The sequence below is a fragment of the Aureobasidium subglaciale genome (genome assembly GCF_000721755.1).
Source record: "Aureobasidium subglaciale EXF-2481 unplaced genomic scaffold scaffold_0, whole genome shotgun sequence".
Taxonomy (NCBI): Eukaryota; Fungi; Ascomycota; class Dothideomycetes; order Dothideales; family Saccotheciaceae; genus Aureobasidium; species Aureobasidium subglaciale.
In genome coordinates this window covers 1,003,423-1,024,949 of record NW_013566995.1, presented here as the reverse complement: position 1 = coordinate 1,024,949, position 21,527 = coordinate 1,003,423, and the positions used below count along the sequence as shown (strand labels likewise).

At 51.8% G+C, this 21,527-nt stretch overlaps 10 protein-coding genes across 10 annotated transcripts; 4 read left to right on the top strand and 6 right to left on the bottom strand.

Annotated features, from left to right (window-relative positions):
- Nucleotides 1–184: 184 nt before the first annotated feature.
- AUEXF2481DRAFT_396 (uncharacterized protein) lies at nt 185–2,577 on the top strand (the record flags this gene model as incomplete). The annotated part of the gene is made up of 3 exons (XM_013493439.1): nt 185–204; nt 264–329; nt 384–2,577. 3 exons carry the CDS (start codon nt 185–187, stop codon nt 2,575–2,577), a joined length of 2,280 nt encoding a protein of 759 aa, XP_013348893.1.
- A 46-nt stretch (nt 2,578–2,623) lies between these two features.
- On the bottom strand, nt 2,624–3,086 carry AUEXF2481DRAFT_137953 (uncharacterized protein). The gene has a single exon (XM_013493514.1). The coding sequence runs from the start codon at nt 2,907–2,909 to the stop codon at nt 2,670–2,672; it is 240 nt and encodes a 79-aa protein (XP_013348968.1). The 5' UTR covers nt 2,910–3,086; the 3' UTR covers nt 2,624–2,669.
- Nucleotides 3,087–3,262: 176 nt separating this feature from the next.
- AUEXF2481DRAFT_45495 (uncharacterized protein) lies at nt 3,263–5,335 on the top strand (the record flags this gene model as incomplete). The annotated part of the gene is made up of 2 exons (XM_013493513.1): nt 3,263–3,289; nt 3,347–5,335. 2 exons carry the CDS (start codon nt 3,263–3,265, stop codon nt 5,333–5,335), a joined length of 2,016 nt encoding a protein of 671 aa, XP_013348967.1.
- Nucleotides 5,336–6,203: 868 nt separating this feature from the next.
- Nucleotides 6,204–7,227, top strand: AUEXF2481DRAFT_34670 (uncharacterized protein). Its single transcript, XM_013493512.1, has 3 exons — nt 6,204–6,564; nt 6,617–6,743; nt 6,820–7,227. Exons 1-3 carry the CDS (start codon nt 6,498–6,500, stop codon nt 7,124–7,126), a joined length of 501 nt encoding a protein of 166 aa, XP_013348966.1. The 5' UTR covers nt 6,204–6,497; the 3' UTR covers nt 7,127–7,227.
- A 370-nt stretch (nt 7,228–7,597) lies between these two features.
- On the bottom strand, nt 7,598–9,239 carry AUEXF2481DRAFT_394 (uncharacterized protein; the record flags this gene model as incomplete). Its single annotated transcript, XM_013493437.1, has 5 exons — nt 7,598–7,795; nt 7,851–8,036; nt 8,093–8,306; nt 8,360–8,859; nt 8,916–9,239. The coding sequence occupies 5 exons, from the start codon at nt 9,237–9,239 to the stop codon at nt 7,598–7,600; spliced, it is 1,422 nt and encodes a 473-aa protein (XP_013348891.1).
- A 368-nt stretch (nt 9,240–9,607) lies between these two features.
- Nucleotides 9,608–10,112, top strand: AUEXF2481DRAFT_393 (uncharacterized protein; the record flags this gene model as incomplete). The annotated part of the gene is made up of 3 exons (XM_013493435.1): nt 9,608–9,676; nt 9,744–9,818; nt 9,930–10,112. The coding sequence occupies 3 exons, from the start codon at nt 9,608–9,610 to the stop codon at nt 10,110–10,112; spliced, it is 327 nt and encodes a 108-aa protein (XP_013348889.1).
- Nucleotides 10,113–10,680: 568 nt separating this feature from the next.
- AUEXF2481DRAFT_392 (uncharacterized protein) lies at nt 10,681–13,474 on the bottom strand (the record flags this gene model as incomplete). The annotated part of the gene is made up of 5 exons (XM_013493433.1): nt 10,681–11,040; nt 11,099–12,614; nt 12,669–13,015; nt 13,066–13,177; nt 13,233–13,474. The coding sequence occupies 5 exons, from the start codon at nt 13,472–13,474 to the stop codon at nt 10,681–10,683; spliced, it is 2,577 nt and encodes an 858-aa protein (XP_013348887.1).
- A 270-nt stretch (nt 13,475–13,744) lies between these two features.
- On the bottom strand, nt 13,745–16,334 carry AUEXF2481DRAFT_34666 (uncharacterized protein). Its single transcript, XM_013493511.1, has 4 exons — nt 14,631–16,334; nt 14,534–14,571; nt 14,227–14,482; nt 13,745–14,175 (listed from the first exon to the last, which is right to left on the bottom strand). The coding sequence occupies exons 1-4, from the start codon at nt 15,842–15,844 to the stop codon at nt 13,911–13,913; spliced, it is 1,773 nt and encodes a 590-aa protein (XP_013348965.1). The 5' UTR covers nt 15,845–16,334; the 3' UTR covers nt 13,745–13,910.
- Nucleotides 16,335–16,887: 553 nt separating this feature from the next.
- AUEXF2481DRAFT_390 (uncharacterized protein) lies at nt 16,888–17,324 on the bottom strand (the record flags this gene model as incomplete). Its single annotated transcript, XM_013493430.1, has 3 exons — nt 16,888–17,075; nt 17,127–17,186; nt 17,246–17,324. 3 exons carry the CDS (start codon nt 17,322–17,324, stop codon nt 16,888–16,890), a joined length of 327 nt encoding a protein of 108 aa, XP_013348884.1.
- A 1,303-nt stretch (nt 17,325–18,627) lies between these two features.
- AUEXF2481DRAFT_137622 (uncharacterized protein) lies at nt 18,628–20,251 on the bottom strand. The gene is made up of 2 exons (XM_013493510.1): nt 18,947–20,251; nt 18,628–18,894 (listed from the first exon to the last, which is right to left on the bottom strand). The coding sequence occupies exons 1-2, from the start codon at nt 20,083–20,085 to the stop codon at nt 18,666–18,668; spliced, it is 1,368 nt and encodes a 455-aa protein (XP_013348964.1). The 5' UTR covers nt 20,086–20,251; the 3' UTR covers nt 18,628–18,665.
- Nucleotides 20,252–21,527: the final 1,276 nt, after the last annotated feature.

Here is a 21,527-nt window from a genome sequence, read left to right as displayed (position 1 = left end):
CGGAGGTGAAGCATGTGAGAAGGAAGGTGTTTTGTGAAAGTTGGACGTGCGTCATCAAAGCCCCGCGTCTTTCCATTGTCATGGCCAAGTGAGTGGAAGCTGGAATCGACCAAGTCGAATGATGCTTGCCTACCTATGATTCCTAAATTCTCGTCTCTTTCTTTGACATCGACAAAGTAACAGCATGGCCATCGACAGCATACCGTCAGTGATCCGCGACCATCTACAGGATGTCCCACGCTCCGAAGCTGACTGGTGCGTAGATATCCTGATACCGATCGCCTGGCATACCCCGAGAAGACCTTCTACCCAGCAAAGATCCCTGTATCGTGAGTGGGTGTGAAGCATACATGCAAGATTTGGATCTGATAGGGTTGTGTTAGACACTGGCAATTACGACACTACATTTCATCGCCTGACAAGGACGCCATCTACTACGCAAGCGGAAACGAAGTCTACTTCCTAAACACCGTCTCTCGAAAACGCAAATACATTGCCACCCTGCCCTTCGAGGCACGATGTACCGCCTCTGGCTTTGGCTGGATTTGTATTGGAGGTGAAGAAGATGGTCATTTTGCCGCAATCAAGCTCGAGGGCTCGTCGCCCATCCGCTCCGTCGACGTGGACGCGCCGCTGCCATTCGACTATTGGCAACCACAGAGAGGCTCGCCCAGAGCTGCCAACGTTAAGCTTGAACGAATAGGCGAAGAGATTGTCAACTCCATATCCATCCACCAGATCCACGACGAGGAGAGCCACCTCTACGATGTCGTCGCCGTGCTGACCAACAATGACAAGACTGTGCGTGTCTACTCACTGCCTCAGGCTCTGGAGACAGTTGTTTTGGATCTGCCTTTTCCAATGAACCATGCTTCAATCTCTCCAGATGGGACTACTCTCGTTGCTGTCGGCGATTCAAATCAGGCCTTCTTCTTCACAAGGACTCTATCACAATCTCCTCCACAAATCCCAAAACCTCACAACCGCCTGAACATGAGCAACGTTACCTGGGATCTAGCAAACATTGTCCATCTTCGCGCAGGTGACCCGACAGCCCAGCCTGGCTACTTTACTACCGCGTGGTCGCCCAACGGTAGCCTTGCAGCTTTGGGCTCGGAAGGCGGATACATCACCGTCTTTGATATGGTTATGTTTGCGCAATGCGCTGCCGAGGATGCAGAAGACGCTATTATCGCAACCATCCCATCAACAAGACCCAACATTGTCGCTGCTCTCCACCCAGGTGCTGTCAGATCCATGCTCTTCTCGCCTGAGCCTTGGGATCTCCTGATCTGGGCCGAGGACCAAGGTCGAATTTGCATTGGCGACCTACGTACGGGGTTGAAGACCAAGCAGGTGATAGAGCTAAAGCTGGATGAAGAGGGGTTGAAGAAGATCGAGCTTGAGGAGATTGTGGCCGAAGACGCGGTCGAGGGTGATCGTTTCGACGATCTGCAGCAGGAAATCTTGAACCGCTACCGCGAGGCACGAGATCCTGCTGAACAGGGCAACTTTGCTACCGAATTTCTCCAAGCCAGGGAACGTGAACGATACCAAAGCCTGGATCGTGCTCGTGCGATGTTTCCGACCTCGCGTGATACAACAGCCACACCTACAGACGACCCTCGAGGTCTCACAGCTCAGGAACAACAGATTCTTGAAGCACTTCGTACGACTAGACAACGCGAAGAAGCTCGTACGCAGGGCAGCGTTCCTCGCTCAATCAACTACACTAGTGCCAGCCTTTTCAGTGGCCACACCGACAGTCGCTCTTCGGCAATCTCTCGATCTACCGAAACACCTCGCCCATTCAGCGATGTTCTAGTCAACCACAACGACCCCTATGCAGCTTTCCCGGAACTATCACGAACATCACAGCGCGACTCGACAGAGACCCGCGAGAGACAGCGCACTATACTCGACAACACATTGCCACCTCTTCATTCGATACAAGAATACCTACTGCTTCGTGATAGAGAGCGCGAGACTGCTTCTGGAACCAACACCGATCGCGGAACTGCCATTCGTCGTTCTGGCGCAGGAGGAGTTCCCACTCTGACGAGCACAGCTGCGACCATACCGCCACATGCAACGAGAGCCGCAACAACCAGCACCGATACTGACGAGGACAATCCATGGCGTACGATCTCCAACGCAATGAGTCTAGCACGGGGACCTCTTTTTGAATCATCACGATCAATAGACGCCAGTACTCGACAGTCACGCGAGCGAGAGGCTATGGTGCGTACGGACCAATTTCGCCGAATGGCTTCGCAGCGCGAGCGCCTTCGCGGGCTCAGACGTGAGTTTGAAAGTGGAACAGATGCAGCACAGAGCTTGTATGACACACTTACCTCGCTCCGAGGCTTCACATCAACTCGTCCTACAGCTTTCCATGATGGCTACGAGATGCTGCTGCGCAGATCAGGTCGTGAAGCTACCATAGGAGTTAGAACGGCAGGCCTAGCCATCAGCCACGACGGTCGGAGACTGTGGGCTGCGTGTGAGGAAGGCATATTCGAGATTGACCTACAGGTCAAGCTGAGAATGATGTTTCCTGCAGTGGAAATGAAATAATGAATAGACACGAACAGGGTTACAATCTACGGCGTATTGGGATTGAATCGGGCACATGGCCCAATGGAGCATTATAGTAATAGCATCAGGGACTAATGCATTGCAGGCGTACAGGATGCTGCCGCTTGATAGCATGCTGCTCTGTCCTCTGCGACTCTCGTTTTACAAAGCCAATTGATATGACAAATTTCTAGCCAAAAGATGGCAGAGTGCTGCGTGTTAGAGTGCGATGCCAGATCTGATTGACGGGTCCGAATAACAAGTACGTCAGCCGAGGCAAGCGAAGCTGATCGGACGAAGCTCGCCAAAGGCAATATCGAGCAATCGAACATGGCGAGATGGCTGGTATGAGTCAAGATGAGGCGGACAAGAAGCACTGGCAGAGGCAAACGGGCACCAGTCGGAGCAAGCACAGTTGCATGGTCGGTAGTCGTCCGTGGCGCACGATGTCGAGACTTGATTCCAGCATGTTCGATGGCGTGGCGGAGGATGCCGGGACCGGGGATTCGACGCTAAGGACAAAATTCCTCGAGCGACGACGCCATGACTTCCTCCTGCTGCTCCATCAGTTATTAACCTCGCCATCCCCATCACCCATCCCCGCCAGAGAGCAAGTTTCGTTTGTTGCTCTTGATACCCCATTTTCTCTTGTCGCGTTCTGGTTTTCTGCTATAATCTAAACACAATGCTGTCACAAAGACTCGCCAGAGGCGTAAGTGCACATGCGACAGCTGCAACAGCTCCAAGAGCTTCACTGACATCTTTCCAGCTCCGCGCCACCCCTTCAGTCCGCTCGTCGGCTTTCAGATCCCCCATCGCCTCTACCCTCAGAAGGGGATACGCCGATGGCGGTGAGGAAAAGGTCAAGGGCCAGGTCATCGGTATCGATCTTGGTACCACTAACTCGGCCGTCGCCGTCATGGAGGGCTCCGCTCCCAGAATCATCGAGAACAGCGAGGGTGCCAGAACCACTCCCTCAATCGTCGGTTTCACAAAGGAGGGCGAGCGTCTCGTCGGTATCGCCGCTAAGCGTCAGGCCGTCGTCAACCCCGAGAACACCCTCTTCGCCACTAAGCGTTTGATCGGTCGCAAGTTCAAGGACGCTGAGGTCCAGCGTGACTTGGCCCAGGTCCCCTACAAGATTGTCCAGCACACCAACGGCGACGCCTGGCTCGAGGCTCAGGGCCAGAAGTACTCGCCCTCCCAGATCGGTGGTTTCGTTCTCGGAAAGATGAAGGAAACCGCCGAGGCTTTCCTTGGCAAGAACTGCAAGAACGCCGTCGTCACTGTTCCCGCCTACTTCAACGACCAGCAGAGACAGGCCACCAAGGATGCCGGTCAGATCTCTGGTCTTAACGTCCTCCGTGTCGTCAACGAGCCCACCGCTGCTGCCCTTGCCTACGGTCTCGAGAAGGAGAGCGACCGCGTCATTGCCGTCTACGATCTTGGTGGTGGCACCTTCGATGTTTCTATCCTCGAGATCCAGAGCGGTGTCTTCGAGGTCAAGTCGACCAACGGTGACACCCACCTCGGTGGTGAGGACTTCGATATCACCCTTGTCCGTCACCTCGTCCAGCAGTTCAAGAACGAGCAGGGCATTGACCTTTCCGGTGACCGCATGGCCATCCAGCGTATCCGTGAGGCTGCCGAGAAGGCCAAGATTGAGCTTTCTTCTGCCCAGCAGACCGACATCAACCTTCCCTTCATCACCGCCGACGCCTCGGGCCCCAAGCACATCAACAGCAAGATGACCCGTGCCGAGCTCGAGAAGCTCGTCGGTCCCCTGATCGACCGCACCGTTGAGCCCGTCCGCAAGGCCCTCAAGGACGCCAACATGCAGGCCAAGGACATCCAGGAGGTCATCCTCGTTGGTGGTATGACCCGTATGCCCAAGGTCACCACCTCGGTCAAGAACATCTTCGGCCGTGACCCCGCCAAGTCCGTCAACCCCGATGAGGCTGTCGCCATTGGTGCCGCTATCCAGGGTGCCGTTCTCTCTGGTGAGGTCACTGACGTCCTCCTTCTCGATGTCACCCCTCTTTCTCTCGGTATCGAGACCCTCGGTGGTGTCTTCACCCGTCTGATCAACCGCAACACCACTATCCCCACCAAGAAGTCCCAGGTCTTCTCCACCGCTGCTGACTTCCAGTCTGCTGTCGAGATCAAGGTCTACCAGGGTGAGCGTGAGCTCGTCCGTGACAACAAGCTTCTCGGAAACTTCCAGCTTGTCGGTATCCCTCCCGCTCACCGTGGTGTCCCCCAGATTGAGGTCACTTTCGACATTGACGCTGACTCAATCGTTCACGTTCACGCTTCCGACAAGTCCACTGGTAAGGACCAGTCTATCACCATTGCTTCCGGCTCTGGTTTGAGCGACTCTGAGATCGAGTCCATGGTCAACGACGCCGAGAAATACGGTGCCGCCGACAAGGAGCGCAAGTCTGCCATCGAGGCTGCCAACAAGGCCGACAGTGTTCTCAACGACACCGAGAAGGCCCTCAAAGAGTTCGAGGACCGTCTCGACAAGGCTGAGGCCGAGCAGATCAAGGAGAAGATCGCCAGCCTCCGCGAGTTTGTTGCCCAAAACCAGACTGGTGAGGGTACCGCCTCCGCTGAGGACCTCAAGGCCAAGACCGATGAGCTTCAGTCCGCCTCCCTTACTCTCTTCGACAAGATGCACCGCGCTCGCGCTGAGAACAAGGACCAGTCCAGCGAGGGTGAGCAGAAGCAGGGTGGTGAGGGTGAGCAGAAGCCTTAAATGTGAGGTTCTATAATCTCTCATCTCTGTCTTCTCGCACCTTTGGATCCGAAGCGTCAGCTTCGACCTCCTGATACCCCCGACTTCTCTGTATACTATTTCCTCTCTTCCAACCACCTGGTCGACATAAATACGACCAGTTCTCTACGCGAAGTCCTCTCTCCCAGACGAGTCTCGCGCCTGTCTTATCATCGCTGTACTTTTTGTGTAAAATCGCTTTTCGAGGAAAAGGAAAGGCATGTGGGATTCATCAAAAAACAACGGAGTTTCTCATTCCGATGTGGTGGGATTTGAGGCTTGTTCATTACGGCCTAATGTGATGTTTGTACTTTTAGATTCTGTTTATTTGAGCGACTTTTCTTTCTTGTTTCTATCACATCATCTTCCCTTGTGTCTTTTTACCAGCGAGGGAACACATGAACTGGTCATTGGGTATGAGCGGATACGAATGCCCTTGACTTTGTTATACCACAAAAGTATATGAACGATCAATCTCCTCTCTGAAATCTCTTTGCCAACCTGTGCCTAGTGTCAAAATGCTTTCGCACCTAAAGACCGGTCATCGGAGGTGTAGCTCTTATAGCAGGGTTCACTTACGTTGACGGTGGTATGGATCAGACATCGAAAAAGATGCAGATGATTTGTAGTACTTGTGAAACCGGCACCATGAACCTTTAGCCACTCGTGCAGCTGTCTCGACTCCAATCACCTCGTACTCATTTACCTTTAAGATCACAGCCGTATTAGAATAGCATGTGTCGTTGTCGCAAGATCAGAAAACTTGGCCATCCAGGCAACCCTGGCGGGTGCGAATCTCACACCTTTTTTCTTCTCTTTTTGGTTGATCTCCGAGTTGAAGAAGAACCAACCACCATATCCAAACTAGTGCAACCTTCCTTATACACCGATTTTCATCTTGTTCATACATTGACTATACATCTACTCTCTCAACCAAATTCATCGATACTTTGGACAATTTCTATTTCTTCAAATATGAGCGATACAAGGACAGAAGGTCCTGAGGGAACACTTCCGTTGACTCGGCATCGGGATCTAAAATTAGTGTTGGATACACCGAAAGGTATGTCTTGTATTTCTTGTCTATCTGTCAAGCAATCTGCGAGTAAAAAGAGATGGGACCAATGTTCAAGCGAGAAAGAATATGTTCGAGACACATCGGCCTGCTGTTGTGCTTTTACCAACATCAGACTTTCTTACAACCGCACATGGTTTCGGTCAGCATCCCTAATGTCTTCTTCTCATACTGACCATAAGACAAAGGCAGAGGAGTCTTTGCAGCAGCCCGGATACCAGCCCACAGCATACTAGAAACCTGTCCAGTCCTAGTCCTAGATCCCACAGAAAACAAACAACACATAGAAAAAACCGACCTATTCCACTACACCTAGTACGTCCCCCCCCCCCCCCCCATTCTCTCCTCCTACTCTTCCCACTCTCCTACTCTTTCTCACAGCCGCTCCCAGTAATTGGCCCCTCCTCGACCCTTCCACAGGAAGACAAATAACAACACAAGCCGTCATCCTAGGTCTAGGCAGCATGTTCAACCACTCTACAAATGCACAAAATGTGGGTTGGGAAAGAAATCTCAATGCGGGGGTTGTGGTGTATAAAACGCTTAGAGATGTGGAGGAAGGGGAGGAATTGTGTATTTCTTATGGTGATAGGTTGTGGTTTGAAGATGCGGATAAAGAGATCGAGGAGGATGAGGGGGATGGGTTGGGGGTTTTGGGGGGTATTGAGATTGAGGGGGAGGATGAGGAGGGGAAATGATTTGAGGTGGTGTCAAGGTTGGGGCGACAGGGTTTATGCAATGGGGAAGTAGTAATTGATGCGGCTTGCAAGGCGAGAAGGAAGGCGAGAAGGAAGGCGAGATTGACAAGATACGATCGGAAGCAGTTCTTATAGACAGGAAGCAGCGATATCAGGCGAAGAGAACGCGATAGCCCTGGCACCTCGAGATTGTCACAAACACAAAGCTTGGTAGTCATGACACACACGTGAGATGCAAAGATAAGATCAAGAGAGTTGCGTGTTCCCTCCTATTGTCATTGCCCAGAAATGCCTCTGCCCTGTCCCATCACCTTGCCTCCCATCAGAAGTTGTGATTAAACCCCCAAAAGTGTTTGCCAAAGACCCATACTCCCCCCAAAGCCCCTGACGCCTTGCAGGAAACAAAAAAGTACACGACGAGGATATCTCTCATGGTCACACATAAAGTACATTGCTGCCATCTCGAGCATTCTACTCCTTTGCTTCAGCATCGTCTGCTGGCTCTTCAGCCAAGTCGGCAGCGTCTTTACGCTCCTCGGCCTCGTTTCTGAGGTCGTAGGCAATGTCGAAGCATTCGGCTAATAGTGATGTGACACTGCCCTGACCTTCGGGAATGTCATCACCGACCATGAATTTACCGTCCTTCTTCATATTGTCTATCGAGTTGAGCTGTATAGTAGTCAGTATTGTGATGAGATATGCCGACGCGTCTGGTGAGACTGACCTTCATGCTATACGGGTACAGTTCGCGAGGGGAGTCAACGCCGCCTGAGCGCTTGACCTCCAACAGACAGCGCTTCAAGGTGAGAAGCTGGTTGTATATAGGCAGTAGGGCCTCAGATACAGGTTCTGACGAGACTATGTAGCGGTAGATGAACGAGTAGCTCTTGCGAAGGAGGTAGAGCAGCGTCTGGACGGGTTAGTGGTCAGCGCAATACGACAAAGAAAAGGGACAAGCATAGTTACCCTCTGGGAATGGAGATCGGCAGGTCTGCCTTCAGTATCAAGAAAGTTTCCATCAACACGAGACTCGTCGATGCGATCGAGTTGTCGTTGATAGCTGTACAGATCAGTCTCGCGCAATGACCAGGCTTGGGTGAGATTCATGTTGTCGAGAGTGTTGCGCAATTTGACGAGCTTATCGTATGTATCACGGAATCGGTCGTCAATCTTGCCATTCCTGTCGACAAGTCAGCCAAGGTTCTGGGTGTATATCGGCTTGTCGCAACCAACTTTTTCTGAATGATTTCAAGCCAGAGCAGACATCGGGCTAGCAGGAACGACACGACCTTGTCACCCTCCTCGATGTGGTTCTCGTCGATGTGCACTTGTTGCAAGCGTTCGGCATAGGCCTCCTCGGCTGTCCTTCCTTCGTGTGATACGCCAGCATCCTTCAATTCTGCTTGGATTTGTTTGAGCTGCTCCTCGAGCTCTTGAACCTCGTTGACGGGGAACTTTGACCGTGTGTTACAAGCCGAGAGTGAGCGAAGAATCGAGACGAGCTTCTCATAGTATCCCATGAGTTGAGGGTCGAGGCGGGACAGGGAACCTTGGAGCTCCTTGAGGGTTTGGTAGCAGACGTCGATGCGGGCTTCGAGCAGCGTCATGAGAGAATCGCTGTGTACATCCTTGCCACGCTCGACCGACGAGCGCCATTTTTGTAGATTGTGCTCAATGGATTCGAGATCTTGGGGTAGGTAGAAGCCGGCTTCCTTGAGGTGATCCAGGAGGCGCTGCACAGGCGGGATGAGTAGGTAAAAGAGCCAGAGCAGATTAAGGGGCGACTTACCTTGACGGTAGATACAGCGGAATAGACAGCAGGAGCTTCTTGATTGCGGCCGATGGTAAGGAAGAAGAGGGAGACGAGCTGGAAGCAGTCGTCCAGCACAGTGTCGACTCTGTTTTGTTCGCTGCGCTTGTCGGTGCGCACTTCGTTGAGCTGCTCGACCTCTCCGATCAATCGCTGATAAAGGTCCAAGACATCCTGAGTGCGAATGTACGAGGTGCGGTCGCTCTTGAGAACCGAGAGCTGGTCACGCAGGCCAAGCAGGCGGTCGAGGATGGGTTGTTCCTTGGGGTCGAGCGGGTGGCGCACAAAAGGCGAGTCGGTCATTCTGTATGCTAGCTTGGGGTTGCCGGTCTCTGTGCGGAGGATACGGCGTCGAGATGTGGTATGCGAGTGTGTGATTCGGTAATGTCTGGAGCGGCGGTGTCTATCCGTCCTTCATTCGCTCTCACGACTGTGACGTACGGAGACAGCGGGGTCCGGCGTCCTTTGACGTCCGGCGGGCCATGCGAGCATGATTGGCCGAACAGAGACGCCGCCAAGACGCAAAATGGCCCGTGCGCACACTCGCCAAATTCATCGCACACTTTTCTCTTGCAGCCCCGATTCCAATTCGTCGTCAACCGCAACGAGAAGAAGTCCGTCTGTTACCCTTTAAGAAAACAGAAAGGCATCTCTTTCCTACAACCATCAAAATGTCCACCGCCGAGCTTGCTTCCTCCTACGCTGCCCTCATCCTGGCCGATGACGGTATTGAGATCACCGTACGCGACTCCTCCACTGACATCAATTTCGCTACCTATCCCAGCGAGCTAACACGACATCACACAGGCCGACAAGCTTAACACCCTCATCTCTGCTGCCAAGCTCGAGGTTGAGCCCATCTGGACTCAGCTCTTCGCCAAGGTACGATTCACTCCCTCTCGACACTCTACAATCGAAGCGCATACACGGCGCATTCACTCTTGGAGCAATCGCGAAAAATTAATAACAATTTCTGACTTTCTGCGACTACAGGCTCTTGAGGGCAAGGACGTCAAGGAGCTTCTCCTGAACGTCGGCTCCGGCTCTGGTGCCGCCGCCCCCGCCGCTGGTGGTGCTGCCGCCGGTGGTGCCGCTGCCGAGGACGCCCCCGCTGAGGAGAAGGCCGAGGAGAAGGAGGAGTCTGACGACGACATGGGCTTCGGTCTCTTCGACTAAGCGTCTCGTCCCCTACTCCACCTCTTCAAAAATCGTCTGGTGTATCTTCAAGTGTGGTGTGATCGGTCAGGCTTTGGGAACAGTTTACGGCTCCGGAGGAACATGCACTTCTCTGCTGCTTCTCGTCGGTTCGCCCGCGCGGCTTTTTTCTGCTCGCCTTTTCTATAGTCCGAAGGTTCGCCATTCAAAAATGGACCGGCTCAAGCAAAAAAATCTCACGAAACCCTGGGTCTTGTTGCGCAGAATTGCTTCTTCCGTGCATGTACGTTGCCAATGTTGTTTAACTCGATGTTCTCCTGCTTTGGCTGTCTATATGCAGAGCACCGTCTTTGCTGCCATGTCTTGAGGTCTCAGCCTCAATATCGCCTCGGTATCGATCGTGTTATGCTAGTCGTCCCCATATATCTTACAGTATAATGCCAAAAGAATGTACTCCGCCCAACCTCAATGCCGCTTTCACCATATTCGCCCTGAAATGCATCTGTGTTGTTCCGTCTTTCCCATGGTATCATTCGCTTAATTCCTCCATCTTTTGCCCTCTTAAAATACACGACCTTCCCGTAACCTCTCATGCTCCTCTTCCACGTGGGTAACTGCGTAGACTAGGCGCGTCCGACTGCCTCTCAGCCGCGCTTTGCAGACCTGATGCAATGTACTCGGACGGCAAGACTGTTGAGCTTGGTGTCAAAGGGACTGTCGCCAGTGCTGCTGGTCCAAGTGCTGCACTCAGAGGCGTTGCGGGTACTGGCGTCACGTACCCAGACACCGAGTTCGACCGAAGTGCTGCTTGGTACAGCTGCGACCCGTTGACAGCAATGCTGACTTCCTTGACTGCCTTCTGTACTGGTCGCATGATCACCTTCACGGAGTCAGTGTCGTAGCCTTGACCTCCGATGTTCTTGATCTCAAGAGCGAGATCCAGCCATGTCTGTAGCTCTTGTTAGTGATTGTAATCAATCTGAATATGGTTGATTGCAACGACTTACTCTCACAAACTTATCGCATAGTTGCCAGAAATCTCTCTGAGTGCGCAAATTAGGATCTTTGAGCTTCACTTTCGACAGCCGGTTGCTCATCGACTCTAGAGCGTGAATCGCAACGTCACACTTGGACAGAGCGATCGTCCAGAGACGCGATATTGTTGCTTGCATTGATCGTTTGGCCGATTCCTTTCGGCTGTAGAAATCAACCCGACAACTCGGCAGAGTTTGGGCAGCAAGATCGCATGCGTGTTGAAGCTTCAAGAATATTGATTCGAACTGGCGCTGCTCTTCGCTCTCCTCGACCGGCGGTTGCAATGCACCAGATCGTGGAAGACCAGAGGCAGAGGAGAAAGACTCGCCAGATCGTGGCGTGACGGCGCTCATGCTTGTCATAGTGTTGGTCCGACTTGTGCTGAGAGGAACCGGTGGTGGGGCTGTTCCAGGCGTTGTCAATCGTGAAGGCTGTAAAATGGTTGCACCTCTGAGCCTCTTCTTCGGTGCGATCGGCTTAGGCTGAGTCGGTGTACTGGATCGGCTGATAGTTGCCACGGACCCGCGACCGCTTCTTGATGGTACTTTGACCTCTGTCGCCTGGAAAGTCAGAGTATTGCGAATCTCAAGCAAAGCGCCATAGATATGAAGCATGAGACTTCTAATGTACATGCCTTCGCCGCGCAGTGCAATTTTGCGGGCATGAAGACGGAGCTCTGCAGCCAGTGCGGCGTAGCTGTGAAGGACGTGGGCGCACTTTCTACGAATGGCCTGAATCCAGGGGTCGTTCTCGGATGCTCTGCTCTCTCCGGTGCCAGCCGATACTTGACTCAACCGTCTGTCAAGCTCTTCCAGATTCGCACTTGCTTCGAAGAAGACTCTCTCCATCGTTGTCTTTCTGGGCGTTCCACTCTTAATGATTCGCACCGCATCGCCGATGGGACCATTCAATTGAAACAGGGCGAACACGATTCTGGTTGCAAGTTTGACTGTCATGCTAGTTGGTCTCGATACTCGGCGATCTTCCGGCAAACTGGATAGGCGGCGGCGAGCGACTGGCATGCGGTTGGAAGGTTCCATAGGACTGACAGCTCCGGAGGAGGACTCGTTGCCGCTATGACCAGCGAGACTCAAGCTTGAAGTGCCCCTGTAATGGTGCGCCTTGAGCGTACCAGTGTCTGTCACTGTTGTAGTCGAACTGCCAGAGATCTTGCGCGGAACGTACCCAAGTCGTTTGGATCGCGTGCCAGTGGAGGACACAGTCTCGCTACGACTTCTGCCGTTCTCACCTTCTGCAGCAAGGGGTCCAATACCTGGACGATCGAATCGGCGGCCGATCGGAGGATTGATCAGTGAGTCTCTGGCACGCGACCTTTGCGGAATTGGCGGTGGCGGCTTCAAGCCATGTCCATGTCCATCTCCCGACCTCAGATTGTCAAGTCCATCGATGCCACTCATGCTCGGTCGCACAGGAAACCTGCCCGAAATTGACCTCTTGGGAGGACGTGGAGTCTCCAAGCTGGTCTCGCTGCGATACGTGTCAACTCGGCTTTGTAGGCTCTCTCAGATGGAAAGCTGTTACCTCAAGTCTGGCGTCTCCCGGCCGAGAATTTCGCGTTGTTTGTATTCACGAAGAAACAGTTTGACTTGCGAGCAAATCTGACGAGCTTCCTCTACCGGAGGTCCACCTGGTGACGTGCCGAGGGGGTTGGGAACGAACACTTCCGGTGGAGGAAACTCCATCGACTTGGATCCAACCTTCAGCTTCTGCAACCGCGACATCTCACCCATGCAGAGAGGCAAACGTTTGATTTGGTTCGACTCAATGGCCAAGAACATCAGCGAGTACATGAGTCCGACATCATCCGGAACCGAGGCGATGTTGTTGTGGCTAAGGTCCAGGATCTGAAGTTTTCGTAGATGGAAGACCTTGCCACTGTTAGATTGATGCAAAATTGCCGCGATGTATATCTCCATACCGGCTCCGGAAACGCATTGAGCTTGTTGTGTCGAAGGTTTAGATAAAGCAGATTTGAACAAAAGATGAGGTCCGCAGGTATCTCAGTAAGTCTGTTGTGTCCAAGCGACAGCCTTGTATAGCGTTAGTAGAATGTTTGCGGTAGAACGAGAGAAGTCCAAATTCTACCTTTCCACACGATCTCTAATCAGATTGATTAGTTCGGTGGGCAACACTCGCACACCCTTGTCGCTTAGATCGAGAGTGTCGCCGGGCTGTGAGCCATAACCAAAAGGCAGTTGCGCACCACCATCTAGAGCGGCGAGTTGCTTCTCCTCCGTCTCCGCAAGCGCTGACTTGGCAAGTGCCATCAGATCTTCAGTATTCGCCGGCTGCTTCATGGACGAAGCCTCGCCGCGATTAGATGCCATTTTGGGTCTCAGATCGTGTGTCTGCGGTCATGCTGAGGCTATCGGAATGGCGATAAAGTGCACCGTACCTGCAGGGTGTAGGGAGTTAAACTATGGCGTCGTGTATGCAGGAACGCGACCGTGCTGTCGCGCCGAGATAGCCAACAGGGTTGCGGATCGACGGCAAGCTCCGGCTGTCAGGGTCGCGTCACGCACTTGACTCGCAATCGCATCTCTGCCGGCTCAAAGATTTGTTCGCAAGTGAATTCTTGCCCAATTTCAACAATTTGTCCCAGTCGTCATTCATCTTGTTTCTGATCACAAAATCGAGTCTGAAGTATGACAATGAAGCAAGCTTTTCCTACCACGACTTCTATCCAAACGTTTGTGTGTCTTCGATCGTTCTATCATAAACACGGAAATTGTACACTCAATCTATCCGATATGGTATTCCGTCTCAAGCCTTGACGGGTGCGATTTTCTCGCTCTCATCTTCCCTTCTGATGTGACGCCACTCCTCCTCGTCGGCTGGTGCATCGATGGTGTTGGCAGTCAGCTCGGGTATTTCTTCGTCCTCCATCTCTTCAGGCAACATCAAGTTGAGTATCAGAGCAATGAAAGCGGCAAGGGCAAAACCTTCCTCCATCACCAACACAATGGCATTAAAAAAGCCCTGCAAGGCTTGGTTGCTGCCTGAGTATGTGAAAACATAGCTGAACCACCTGTATATTTCATCAGTCGTTGTAGGTATAAATTGCAAAACCCAGACTTACGTAGGGACGAGAATGGCACCGAAACCAGGAGCCAATGCTGCGGCCAGGATGAAGCGGTTACGGCGGGTGAAAGGTATGGTCGAAATGATGCGGATACCGCTGGTGGCAACTGACGCGAACAAGAAAGTCGTCATGCCACCAAGTACGGCTGAGGGAATAGCTACCAGCGCAGCGGCAAACTTGCTGAATATTCCCATTATCAGCAACCAGAAGCAAGCTGCGTAGCCAGCCTTGCGATTGGCACATCGGGTCAAAGCTGATATCACGTTAGCGCAACATCTGGAGAACACAAGGGGGAGCTACACACCAATGATTCCGTTGTTTTGTGCGAACACACTCATCGGTCTGTGATTCGGTCAGCTTGAGAGATAGGGCTATATGTGAAAAGAAGAACGATCACTTACGTCAAAGTGCAAAGACCTGCAATAAGGCCGTTCAAGCCATCTGCAAGAACACCGCCTTGGATACGACTGTTGAACATAGGCCCGTCGACCTGAAGGCGAGAAACATCACACGATGCCGTGATGTCGCCAATAGCCTCCATAGCCAAGACGATGTATACTGTTAGTAGTGGTAAGACAAGCGGGCCATAAACTTGGAGCTTGAACGTGCGGACCCAGATGAAATTGGCGACAGGTGCAGCGTCGATACCGCTACGGTCGAAGTAGCCGCATGCAGCAGCGACGATACAGCCAACTAGAAGACCGACGACAACAGCACACGACTTCATAATCGGGCTGCCAAACCGCTCGGTGAAAATGATAGTAACGAAGACAAGGAACCCGAGTCCCACAAATTCGGCACTTCCCCAAGGAAGTGGCCTAGGAGCATTGATGTTAGGACAAAGGCTATAGAAGCCAGTCTCAGGGCGAGATTGGCAGCTGCCACTGCCTCCAGCCCAGTTCTCGAAACCAGAGCTGATCAGTGATACACCAATCAGCATGACAGTGGGTCCAGTAACAATGGGTGGAAATATCTTCTTCAGGATCTTTGGTGGAGTGAACGACATAAAGATCTCGAGAAGTGCACAGACGCAAGACGTTGCGATCAAAGCGCCGTATCCATCGGGACAAGGTAGAGGATTGCCATTTGCGTCTGACGGACAGAAGCCAGTAGCATACATCTGAGAGAATGCACCTGTTGCAACAGGGATGGTTGCAAAGGATGTTCCAACAACTGAGATCAAACCAGTGCCGAGGTAATAAGGTGACTTCCAGATGTGAAATCGCGAAATCTGAATGATGCTTAGGATACCACTCATAATGAGACATGCCGATACCAGATACTGCTGATCTGCTTGAATGAGGTTGGCACTGCCCGAGAGAATGATCGGAGGTGTAATGATGCCTGCAAGCATGGCAAGCGCATGTTGGAAACCTAGAAGCAGGGCAAGGAACACTGGCATCTTATCGTTGAGACCGAAGAACGGGCCCGCTCGTCGTGCTCTCTTCATGAACGGTAGCTGAGGCTTGAACAGGAATCCATAGTCGTAGTCTCCTACAAGACCTTCCTTAGTGGTGAAGGCTTTGACTAAACGACGGCCTTTCTCCGAGAAAGATCGCTTTGGCGTGGTCTCGGCACCAATAGTATCCGGACTGTCATCCTTGAAGTTGGACATTCTGGCAATAATGTCGTGTCCGAAGCTTTACTCGTGTGTTGAATTCGATAGGCAAAGAATTTTCGCGATTCAACACTTATGTTGGTCTGATCTCCAGTCGTGTGCGATATTGAATTGGAATCTCATAAGGTATAAGCGGACAATCGTTCAGGCAAACAGGAAAACGAGGATGCTATCTGTCGTGCTTTGGGAAGAAAGTAGAGCCTCCTTGGTAGCTGGGATGTTCAATAATTATATAAGATTGAAAAGATAAGGTATGCGATCGAGGCCAAGAGAATATTTCGATGTATCATGAAGATGCACATGTAGGGTAGGACCAACGGTTCGGTTGTCGGCGACGACCACTTACGTTGATCGATTACTCGATCAATTGAGCCCGGCAGATCTCACAAAAACGCTGTTCCTCAAAGCAGTGCCCAGGAGATAGGCTATGCATGGCTTGTGAAGAGGCCGGAGCCGTGCGAGAATATTCTTTCACCGAAGAGATATGGGATGCGTCCTATTGCTCGATGTGATTTCGTGAGAGGTTTCGCGCGCTGATAAGAAAAGAATCCTATCGGCGAAAAAGGGAAAGTCCGTGCTCCCACCTCCACGTCCACCTCCGCAATCGCTCTCTTTCGGCCAAGCTTGCCGGCATTTTTGACATTTCGGCCACATGCTGTCCACAGCGTCTGATCAACTGGACAGTCCACTTGAAGCAGTTCCTGTATGTGTTTGACGAAGAGCTTGTGGGAATGGAATCAGAAGGTCATCGTTGTTTTCGATACAGTGAGTTAAGATGCAGAATTTGACTGATAAGATCCCAAGAGTGTCTGTCTAGGTTCTTCCCGTCTGTAAAAGACAACGCCTATTCGCCATGCTGCTGATGTAGCTCGACTGTCTTTAGCTCTGGTCCCAATGCGCGCCTTCATGAAGAATTGACCCGATCGGAAGAGATGCTGCCCCACTCATAAACCCCTTGTGACTCCTCAAAACAATACCCAAGAACGATAGGAAAAGAGAGACTCCATATGCTAGTGGTGGCAGGAGGACGATTGACCTTCCTACACGCTGATGGAGCCGAAAAGGCGTGCGTGAGGGCCGGGAGGGGAAGGGACCACTCCCATACGTTGAAGGGCGACCTCTGCTGCGTCTTCACGAGCGTTGTTGACCCAGTCGCCGTCGTACCAGAAGCGAGCCTGGTGCTTGCAACCGTCAACTTCAACTACACTAGACCAGGCAGTACGACCACCTGCAGGGCGTTAGTTCGAAGGCACCACTAATCTCGCTATCGAAGGCATACCGCGTCTGTCAGAGCATTCCTGGAAGTTGGGAGCACGGAAACCGCGACGTCTACATTCATCTACCAAGTTCGTCAGCGTGCTGTGATATATAAGGTTCGGATCGTGGGTCTGAGCTAACTCATGAGCTTGTTCTGCCACACAGTAGAGTGGGCTGGAGTGGAGGCGGTGTGGAGTCTTGAGGCAGTCATGGAAGCCATTGTTGGATAGGACAAGATTTTGCTGATGATAGTAAAAGGTTGTATAAGTGGTGGTGTTGATTGCTGGGATCTGACAGACTCTGACAGAGACGAACGAAGAGCTGAAGCGAAGGATGATTTGACGAACTAAGGCTTCGAATGACGAGTTCTTATACCACGCCGCATCGTTGAATCCGTGTCTCGACATGTCAACTTCTCGATTTCCCAATCCTAGGCCGCAAACCGGAATCATACTTCAAGTTGTACTTGGCAGATCTCAGGCCTGGTAAAGCGATAGGTACCTATCATCATGCATTTCGTGTGCTCGCAAACAAGGCAAGTAGCATAACAGCCGTCGAAAGCACCTTTCGAAACCGCACTGTCATTCCGCTAGGCTACTCATAGGGCCGTTCCGGGCGGATGTAATATCCAGGTTTCATTTAGTGTTATGATCTGCCTCCGATAGCAAGATGGTGGGAACACATAGCGCCGGCCCACGAGCCATCTACTGAGCATATAGACCCGACAGAGTGGTAGCACTCTAGGTAACTCCACAATTGGTCAGTCGTTTGCTTCGCAAATCGACATGGCTTGCATTCGGCAGCTCTACCGCGATGCGTCAAATCCAGCTGGAGGCATCCAGAAGATGTCCAAAAGTATCACACTTCCGGCAAGGCATGCTGGGAAACCCGTATGGTGTGAAGCAGATTTCAAATGAAGGACTGTTGAGCCCTACCACTGGATCCGAGAAAGATTGACCGCCCACAAGCCTGAGTTTCAAATCATGGCTCCAAAGAAAATGAGAAGTCACCTTCATGACATCGGCGTGCATCGCAAATGCCGGATGCCAGCGGGTACCTGCGTGATAAGACACAGAAGATCTGTATCACATTTTTGGATCCCCGGTCACTCCCAAGACGTACGGAGCGGTGAAGAACAGGATTCGTGCGACCATTCTTTTCAATGTCATGATTGTTCGTGAGTCATTTGTCGTTCATGTATTTCTATCTTTATGTTCATCTTTGATAGTGGCATTGAATCATCCGAGCGTGGTGATAGGCATTCCTCTTTGTCTGGAATATCGACTTTTCATAAACGACGCATCGCAAAGCACTGCAAACATTTTGAGAAGAATCAGAATACCTTGTGTAATACTGGCGCAGCCTACTACAGGATGCCAGTTGCCATCGTGCATCCGCGAGTTTCCCGGTTTCGTGCGTGGATGTGAGGTAGGGAGAAGAGCAAATTACGAAGAGACCGAGATGCAAAAGACGAGTCAAAAATGATGAGTGTCTTCGAATGTAGCAAAGCCTCTGCTGAACAGCAGTGCTGGAAGAGCGGACTCGTGATATCGTGCAGTCGTCACATATCGCAAGTCCCTTTGCGAAGCGGTGTTGAACGGTGATTTGCGGTTGAACTCGTAGTTGAAGGTCGATTGGCGTGTTCGTCGCCTGGACGTTTGGAGCCCACATGGTCCATGTCTAATCTGAACTTTGCCGTGTGATTGAAAACGCCTCGAGCAGGTCTGACATGAAATCGACGCTCGATACAGTCATCCACCAAAGCTATCAGACCTGCGGCAACCACGACACTAGAGGTGGTCAGTAAGGAGGTGAGCTTGTGTCGCCACGATTCCAACTTACTCTGAGATTTCGCTATGGTTTTGGATGATCTCTCCATCGATAATATCCATCGTGCACGGCGGAACCCAGCCCCCCTTAGAGAGCTCTTCGCGCTGCTGCATACCACTCATGGGAATGGGTAGAATCCGGGCTAAGAGGCGGTCCTCGTTGTTGCGGAACAAGCAGAAGGATATCTGCTTTGCACCGATACGATCTACGATACGCCGCCAGGCATAATGCACACCCCAATACTCAAATTCATACCTTTTACTGCTCTTCGAACCACAGCGCTCTATCTCTACTTGCGCATAATTCGAGAATTCAAGCTTGATGATATTGGTAGGGATTGACACGCAACCTCTGATGCCGACTCCAGGTGGTACGGAAGCTTGCTGGTTGAGATCGATACTTTTCCCTGACTGGAGTGATTCGTGACCAGAATCCGACCTCTTGAGTCTTTCGGACGCAGACGGACGAGAGGCTTTATGGTCTGCTATCGAGCGAAGAGATGCAAATGCGTTGCTGAGAGTTCTGTGGATTCTCATTCGTCGCTCGACACCACTCTTCTGACACTTTCGTGTAGAATGACAGACTTCCCGACCGGATTCCCGGCAATATCTCCTTAAGGAGAACTGCCTAGCTTTTAAGTCGTGCATGCGAAGGTGAAACAGAGTGACGTCGACTGGGCTGCGACGCGAATCCTCATACACTGTGTCAATTCGCAGATTCATGTTACCGTCTGGCGTAGCGTCATCGTGTCTTATCGACAAAAGACGTTCCGATGGAAACAATTCGGCGAAATCTGACGGAGTGGATGGAACGGCGCTGTTTCCGTATGCCTCGGGTCGAGGTAAGGGACAAGAGCCGTCGAATACCAAAGAGTCCTCATCCTCGTCGACTTCTGAGGGCACAGTTGAAGCGTAAGTCTCCGTAGAGGTCCTCGGGTCCTCGACCTGATGGCAGTATTCGTAGCGCGAGCCTTCTAGCCTCCCCTCACACGTCTTGTAGTGCTCAAAGGGTGGTCTCGACGATGGCCCAGAATATTGAGTACCTTGTGTGCTGTGAGACTGACGAGACTGGTAGCTGCTTCCAGAATTACTGTTTGAGCAGGTTGAGTCGCGACTATGCAAACTCTCAAGATCGGTCTGATGGTGATGCATGGTACAAGGAGGGCGGTGTGGGAGTTTGGAGGAAAAAAACACCACAGTGAAAGAGCAGGTAACGTTTATTATCACGGGAAGAGATGCTAGGTAACGATGGCAGAGGAGGGTAGTGTTGAGCCGGTGGGAATAGCAGAGCTCCAAGAGCGAATCACAATCGCGACCATATAGAATGAAGACCAGACCAGCAGGCACCAAATAGATGTCAACCTCGCGAACCGACAAAAGACGATGGCTCTTCTAAGCACATGGGCTGGCTCTTGTGGTAGCCATCACGCATCGATCACACCTTGACCGCTGCGCGCAACCTCGGCGAGTGCGACAATCGAGACATGACCCAATCAAGTACACTCCACACCGCCACTAACAGGAGTTCTGCAGCTGCACATTCTGCTTCCGCACACGCTCCGATGCTCGGGCGTGTTCGAAAGCGTCGATATTTCTGCAACCACGAGAAGCCGTCGCTCTGGATTGAAGTCGCGCGTTGCCGTCGCGCGACCTCCCGCGACTGCTGCATTTCTTCTTCCAAAGCGCGTCATGTGCCTCTGTCACGCCCTGCGGATTGCAATGCGTTTTTCAAACACCAGGTATCAGGTTTGCTCATGCAACGATTCGCAAACTGGTGTCATGCTCAAGACTGATCTTGCACTTGATTCCCACAAGCCGTGGGAGCGAGACCAGTGTTGCGCACAACAGTCTTTCAAGTTGCCCCACCGGTAATGTACTAAAGGCAACCTCTTGTTGGGAACAATGCAGGGCTCCTAGACGGTCACGGTCACCCCCCGTCTCCACATGACCTTTGGCCACTCGCATTCGCGCATCTTTCTATTGCTCTGGAAACTAACAGTCCGACTCTGGCGCTCGGTAAAGCATGCACAGTTTCAAGACGATATCGATAGTGCCTCACACCATATGCACTAGGGGCTGCATGTTTTGGCAGATTCTCCAGTTGAGGAGGGGTATGCATATGCATGTGCCACTGAAATAAACACAAAATTCCATATGCTTGGCCTCTGCAATCAATCGGCAACTATTGATACGACCTATCGACTTTATCGACGGAAGGAGCTTACAGAGCTCTGGCGAAGCTGCTCGATTTGAAGCACTTTCTCAGCTCTGCCTCGATTTGTTTTGGGTCTTAGTCACCAGATTGTTGGATGAGTACATCTTCCGAGCCTCTTGGCAATAGCAACTTATTCACAGCTTATCAGGTCCAAGGCTGTCTTACAATCCTGCCCTGGCTCATGAACAGCAAGACACCAGCTCTGGTTGGAAGTACGTCGTATTGTATCTGTTTTCCACTGGCTGATTCGTCGGGGCCACTAACCATCTAGCAACCGACAAATCGAAGTGACAGCCTTCTAACGGGATGGAGAGCTTCGGTCTACTGCGATTGGTCCTTGAGGAACCAGTTGGAAGGACTTCCATCTTTCCCGGGGTTG